Genomic DNA, 6,636 nt, shown 5'->3' on the forward strand with positions numbered 1-6,636 from the left:
CCCCTTCCCTGCTCCCAGACTCTGGGCACTACCATTCTATTCTTATTAAGAGTTTTAAAATATGTGTCTCAAAAGTATGGTTTCAAGAGATTTATTCCACTTCATGACCCCAAACTAGATTCATAATGTCATCAAGTTCACCAATTCTTCTCATTCAATTTGATCAGTAACAGGACTCCCAAACACCATCTCTTCTTAACTGCTCCACTCTCCTCCTCTTTCCAGGAGACATTGTCAGCTCCAGGAGATTTCAAATCTGCTGGGAATTTAATTACTTTCAAACAGGCTATTTACATAGCATGGGCTTGGAATGCAAATGAAATGATCTGGGGGAAGGGTGAGTGTGACTCTGATGTTCTCTATTATATAAAATATAGTCCAGAGCTTCAGAGTTGAAAGTATAGCCTTCAAATAAAAATTAATGGCACAAGGGGATGGCGAGATAGCTCAGTTGTTAGAGTGTCTGCCTGGCATGCATAAGGCCCTGGGTTTAATTACCTGCACCGCACACACACACAAAGTTAAAAAAATGATATAGACATGAAATTTTAAAATTTATAGCAGTAATTCTGCTTATTATACAAAAACAATAGGTCTAAAATGCAACAAGTCCTAAAGATTAAGAGACTTGAGTATATGGGAACCATGGATACAAGATTTAAGATTTACATATTCTCTTATCACTGCGCAAAGGCACATTTTAGAGGATAAATGCCTAAACTAACACCTTTACACAACCTATTTCAGAAATTGAGCTAAGCCAGGCTTGGTGGTATGCATCTGCAGTCCCAGCTACTTGGAAGGCCACCATAAAGGTAACAGTTGAGACTGGGAGTTCAAGACCAGCCTTAGCAACATAAAAGACCCTGTCTTTAAAAATAATAATAATAATAGAAAGAAAAAGATAACTTATTCCTAATCTTAACCTGGCAATTGAATAAGAAACTGGAAGTTCTAAAGGAACTTCATGGGTCTCTCAGCAGCTAGGACAAAATTGATGCGGCTTCAAGAACACCAAAACCACCACCTCTCATTAGGAAAAAAGGAAATATATTTCATTTTCTCCAGTGTTTTCAGTTCTTGGAATGTCTGAGGTACAGAGACTCACATAGTGCCTGTCATACTACTTGGCTCTTTAGCAGCTGACACCTGTCCTACCTTTTCTACACTGATGTTATTTCTGAGCTTCCTAATCCCTACAACCTGTAAACATTAGGTTACAGGACCAATGACAATTAGGGTTGAAGACAGGTTGCTCATTAGCTGACCTTACCATGAAGAAATTATGTGGGTGGGATCAACATAATCACAAGGGGCTTTAAAAGTAGAAGAGGAAGGAAGAGGGTAATGAATCTTGAAAAAGATTATTATTGGCCTTGAAGATGGAAGGGAGCAATAATAAACCAAGGAGTTTGGGCAGCCAGGGGAATCTGATAAAGGCAAAACAACAGATTCTCTCCTACAGCCTCCAGAAAGGCAGACAGTCCTGCCAACATTCTTATTTTGCCATTTGTTGTTTTTGTTTCAGTGCTAGAGATTGAGCCGCGACCCTTGCACTTACTAGGCAGGCACAGGGCCTCTGAGCTACACTCCCAGCCCTACATTTTAATTTTAGCCCAGTGAAACCCGATGCTTTCAACCAGTAAAACTTTGTGTTTTTAAAAATTGTGATAATATGATATATACTCTCAACAGATTTTAAGTGTCTAATACAGTATTAACTTTAGGTACAATATTTTGATTCAGACCTCTAGAATTTATTCATTCCCCATAACTGAAACTTTATACCTGTTGAGTAACTCTGGGTTGCTTTAAGCCATTACGTTTGTGTTAACTTGTGGCAACAGCAAATACAAAACAAAACCTAATACAACACCTAATTTAGAAATTCAGCATCTAATTCTCTGGATTTTGTTTGCTTTCTTTTTCACCTGGCTGCACCACTTCCTTTCTCCCCCACTTTCACTCTACCACTTCCCGTTTAATCCCGTGCTGGAGAAGACTCTGGTAATTTATTAGGCACTAATCAATTGTTAACCTGTGAAAATGGAACCTCTGATTCCTAATGTCTTATTCTGCTAGCAGTCCATGTTCTAAAATTTTGCTCGTGACAGGCCAGGAATTCTTGAGGTTGCTTTAGAAAGTAAACTTATTATTTGGAACCTGTTATCCCCATTAATTTTTTCCCCCTATTTCTTATTGGTGCATCACAGCTGTACACAATGGTGGGATTTGTTGTTACATATTCATGCATGCATACAATATAATTTTGCCCATATTATTCCTGAGTATTTCCCCTTTCCCTTCTCTCCTCCATCCCGCTTCCATTAATTCTTACATATCCGGTAATCTTCTTGTATTGTTTTTGCTTCTTTGTATTTGTTTTTGGACAAGAGGTTACAAATGCAATAGCACTTATTGGAATTGGTCATGGGACTATCAATTTCAAAACTAAATAGAATTTTATTTTTTTAAGTACAGGCTCTAGGGGCTGGGGCTCAGCAGTAGAGCGCTCGCCTATCATGTACGAGGCACTGGGTTCGATCCTCAGCACCATATAAAAATAAATATATAAAATAAAGGTATAAAAAAAAAGACTGATGTAAAAAAAAAGTATAGGCTCTACCCAAACCTGCTGCAACAGGATAGCTTGACAGCAGGGTGCTGAAACCGTATTTAACAAGTTCCACGATAAGACTCTTCGGCATAATGAAATTTGGGATCAAACCATTTGCCTCTAAATAGCTACTGTTCAACAACCACTTTGACTTTCCCTTTGGATGCTAAGCTCCAGTCCCTTCAAGGCCAGTTCCTGCCGGTGCGCTCTTAGCGACCTCTCACAGCAAGAGCCAGCGTCAGCCAAGAGCCTCCAGCCCGGAAAGCGGAGGAATCGGTGAAACTGGTCTCTCCCGAATCGAGATCTCAGAACCAACCCGTCACTACACGCGCGCCGGCAGCGCTGAGTCGGTGCAGGTGCCCCGGGCCGGCCGGCCCACACGGCAGATTCTCCGATCTACAACCGGAACCCACAGTGTGGCACCGGATCTGATAAGGACACGAGGCCGGCAGCAGCTAAAAACCCAAGGCTTTCACTACAAACAGTCCCCAGCTCGGAGGCCGGTCCAACAGAGACACGCCCATCCCATGCGAGTTAGCAGAGAGCCTCGCCCGTCTTACGGGCGCGGAAACCTGATTGGCTCTGCCTGCTTCTGTGCATCCTCTGGACCCCACCCACAGCGCGCCAACTGCGGCGACGGAAGCTTGAAAGCAGTGCATTGCGTCCCGCAGGAAGTAGTTCCTTGGACGGAAGCTTCTGAGGGCCATCTAGCGGAAGTGCCTTCTCTTCCGGTCTCTTTGGATTCGGCGGCCGACGCGAGATGGTGAGTTTGTAATGCTCTCCGAATCGTTTTCCATCCTCGTCCTCTGTGCTGCACTAACTTTGTATTTGTGGGGGATCGGTAAGGCTCTGAGTAAGGGGAGCTGGTGAGCATGGAAGAGGCATGCGATGGCTGACAAGAACCAGAAGAAGGGCTTTTGACAGAGGGACTGACACCGCAGTTGTGGAGCTGGCGCGGCTTTATGTCTTTCCCTTCTCTTAGGCCTTTGGGGGAGTTCACATAACTTTGCTGTTGGGTAGGAGAGGAATTTGTGGTGGTGGTACCTAGCAGGAGTTCTCAGGCTTTGGTCTGATAAGTTTTTTTTTTTTTTGATAAGAACTAAGGTTGATTTCCTCTTTGCAGAGGAAGTCTTAATATATAGTGAATTGCCGGCATGGTCTCTGGCTTGGGAACTTGAAGAATTTTTAAACTTATCAATAGTTGGTTTCTGGGCTGGGGTTGTGGATCAGTGGTAGAGCGCTTGCCTGCCAGGTGTGAGGCACTGAGTTTGATTCTCAGCACCACATATAAATAAATGAATAAAATAAATGTCTATCAACAACTAAAAAAATATTTTTTTAAAAAAGTTAAGTTTCCTAGAAAACGTCGTAATGCATATAGAAATTGTCAGATTTCGGATTTGTTTATCCTTATAATCTCCAGACGAAGGGAACGTCATCCTTCGGGAAGCGTCGTAATAAGACGCACACATTGTGCCGCCGCTGTGGCTCTAAGGCCTACCACCTTCAGAAGTCGACCTGTGGCAAATGTGGCTATCCTGCCAAGCGCAAGAGAAAGTGTAAGTCAATGTTATTCAAGCTGTTTTGTTTTGCACTGCATCCAAGTAAGAGTGTAGCTTTAAGCTTTTATTTGGTGCACAATACAGAACTGTTGAATTCTATATGTTGTTGAAATGGCATGAAACTCAAAAGTACTCTTAAAAAATTGGTCTACAGTCAGGGAAAAACAATTTGCCGTTTTCTGTTTTAGATAACTGGAGTGCCAAGGCTAAAAGACGAAATACCACCGGGACTGGTAGAATGAGGCACCTAAAAATTGTATACCGCAGATTCAGGTACAGTTTTACCATTTCAATATAATTGGTACTGAGAGCTTGAATAAGAACCAACACTGTTGCTTGTGTAAGATTATTCTACTCTGGTGTAAGAAAGAATAAGATATTGGGAGCTTTTTCCCCCTTTTTTTGCTATTCACTTGACATCAGTTGATCTAAATAGTGTTAATCCTGCAGTAAAAAATATGGAGCGTTTTTCTAAGCTAGACTACCTGAAACGATGCTATTTATAAGGCTTACCTAGGTTTTGTATAATTGGAATCAAAGTTTGTCCTGACAATACTGAAGGTGTGGGGTCAGGCTTACTTGATTCAAACTTCATGTTTGTGGTGTTGGCCAGTTTGCTATATAGAAAGATGCCTTCAAGTCTTGGTAGTCAAAGTCTGGGCCTTAGAATTTCTTTAAAATGCAGATTACAGGCCCACCTGAGACTTAGCTGAGAATCTGGATTTTATAACAATAACTTGTAAGACCAGTTAAAGGATTTAACTGATATCCAAAAGTTTTGTAGGCTTCACATGAACACCTCCTCTTACTATTCCCTGTTTCAGCAAATCTATTGATGTTTAGGGATGGAAAAGTCTTTGTTATGGGAGTTACTCTATATAAAATGAATTTTGTAGAATACCTGGCCTCTATTCACTTAATACTCGGGGTCTCAAAAGGTCACAAGGCGATTTTAATTTTTAGGTTTCATAAGCATCTTTAGTTATATTAGTGAAACCTTTTTGAATCTTTTTGCACTTGAAGTCATACAATTATGTGGACTTGATACTGAGCAGTTTGTTAGTATAAGAGCTAAGACCATGAATTGAAGACAGATTTTTAAGCTTGCTTGCTAAAGGGGCGTTTGTAGTTATCTTTGCTTGGTTAGGTATGAATGTGTATCAAGTTGGAATAGAAAACTGTTTTACAAAACTTCTGCTGTTCAACCTGCTCATTATTTTTCTTTGACTAAGGGAAAGTTAAGATCTATTCCTAGACATAAGGAACCATTTTTTACAAATAACTTTGGATCCCTTAGTAGAAAAGTACTGACCAAGTGACCAGAATAGCCAAAAAAATAGTTATTGAGCCTTTATTAAAATTAAAGTCAACTGTAATCTAAAGTTGATACCTTAAGCAGAATGAAATAAACAAAACAAGCTTATCGGTGATGTTGTACAAATAAATGTCTGAACATATGAATGCAATAATGATTTCAGCATTTAACTGAGATAAGCTCATTAAAATTTGTTTAGCAAAAATTAGAAGGTATTTATTGAATTGTTGAAGTAACTGTTCTTGTCTTTAACATGGTGCAGGCATGGATTCCGTGAAGGAACAACTCCTAAACCCAAGAGGGCAGCTGTTGCAGCCTCCAGTTCATCTTGAGAGTTCCAACAATTAGCCACCCAATAAATATACTGGTTTTTAAAAATGTGTCTGGTGTGCTAAAAATGTATCTGGTTTCTAAGAACTGGGTTTGTAGGATTGAAGAATTACCTAGGCTTGGGGAATGGGGTGAAATTATCAGATTTACATGTTAAGAGTATTTTGGCAATCTAAATTGTGTTTAGTAGCATATAATTTGGTAGATATGGGGTGTGGTTGACAGTCATAGAAGCCTTGGGGTGCCAGTGGGGAGAAGGGTAAGGTTGATTAATTCTGTTTGGGAGATGGTAATTATACTCATCTAGCAACTGTAAAGATTGCTTGGCACCTAGCATGTAGCCCATGTAGGAACTGAGTGAAAAGTTAATGCAATTTGCTGGGTGTGAGATAACTGGGAAAGAATGTTATAGGATTACTAGCGTCTGTAAGGCATTTATACAAATGGATTAAGAGGTAATCCCTGAGATTTGAGGCCTTGTGCTGTGATGTGTGACTACCTGGTAGATGTTGGTCCCACACCCCCTTGTGTAGTTCTTGAGATGATGTGCATAGGTTGTATAAAAACATGCTACTTTATATATGGGACTTTGGTGCCCATTGGGACTTCTAGTACCAAACCCTCACAGATGAGGGACAACTGTACTAAGTCCTGCCTTTGTTTGCTTCCTAATTTATCCCTTGGAACTCAGATTTTTTTTGGGGGGGGGGCGGTGCTAGGGATTGAGCCCAGGGCCTTGTGCATGTGAGGCAAGCACTGTACCAACTGAGCTATGTCCCCAGCCCTGGAACTCCGCTTTTTAACACTGACTT

The 6,636-nt window shown here is 40.8% G+C and overlaps 1 protein-coding gene and 1 non-coding gene across 2 annotated transcripts; both read left to right on the top strand.

The window, feature by feature from the left end:
• The first annotated feature begins 3,293 nt into the window (after positions 1 to 3,293).
• Positions 3,294 to 5,874, top strand: Rpl37 (ribosomal protein L37). The gene is made up of 4 exons (XM_026410244.2): positions 3,294 to 3,380; positions 4,041 to 4,176; positions 4,368 to 4,452; positions 5,757 to 5,874. The coding sequence occupies exons 1-4, from the start codon at positions 3,378 to 3,380 to the stop codon at positions 5,824 to 5,826; spliced, it is 294 nt and encodes a 97-aa protein (XP_026266029.1). The 5' UTR covers positions 3,294 to 3,377; the 3' UTR covers positions 5,827 to 5,874.
• LOC113197753 (small nucleolar RNA SNORD72) lies at positions 5,597 to 5,676 on the top strand. The gene has a single exon (XR_003302743.1). It is a non-coding gene; the product is annotated as a small nucleolar RNA SNORD72 (small nucleolar RNA).
• Positions 5,875 to 6,636: the final 762 nt, after the last annotated feature.

This window comes from Urocitellus parryii, chromosome 1 (assembly GCF_045843805.1).
Source record: "Urocitellus parryii isolate mUroPar1 chromosome 1, mUroPar1.hap1, whole genome shotgun sequence".
NCBI lineage: Eukaryota > Metazoa > Chordata > Mammalia > Rodentia > Sciuridae > Urocitellus > Urocitellus parryii.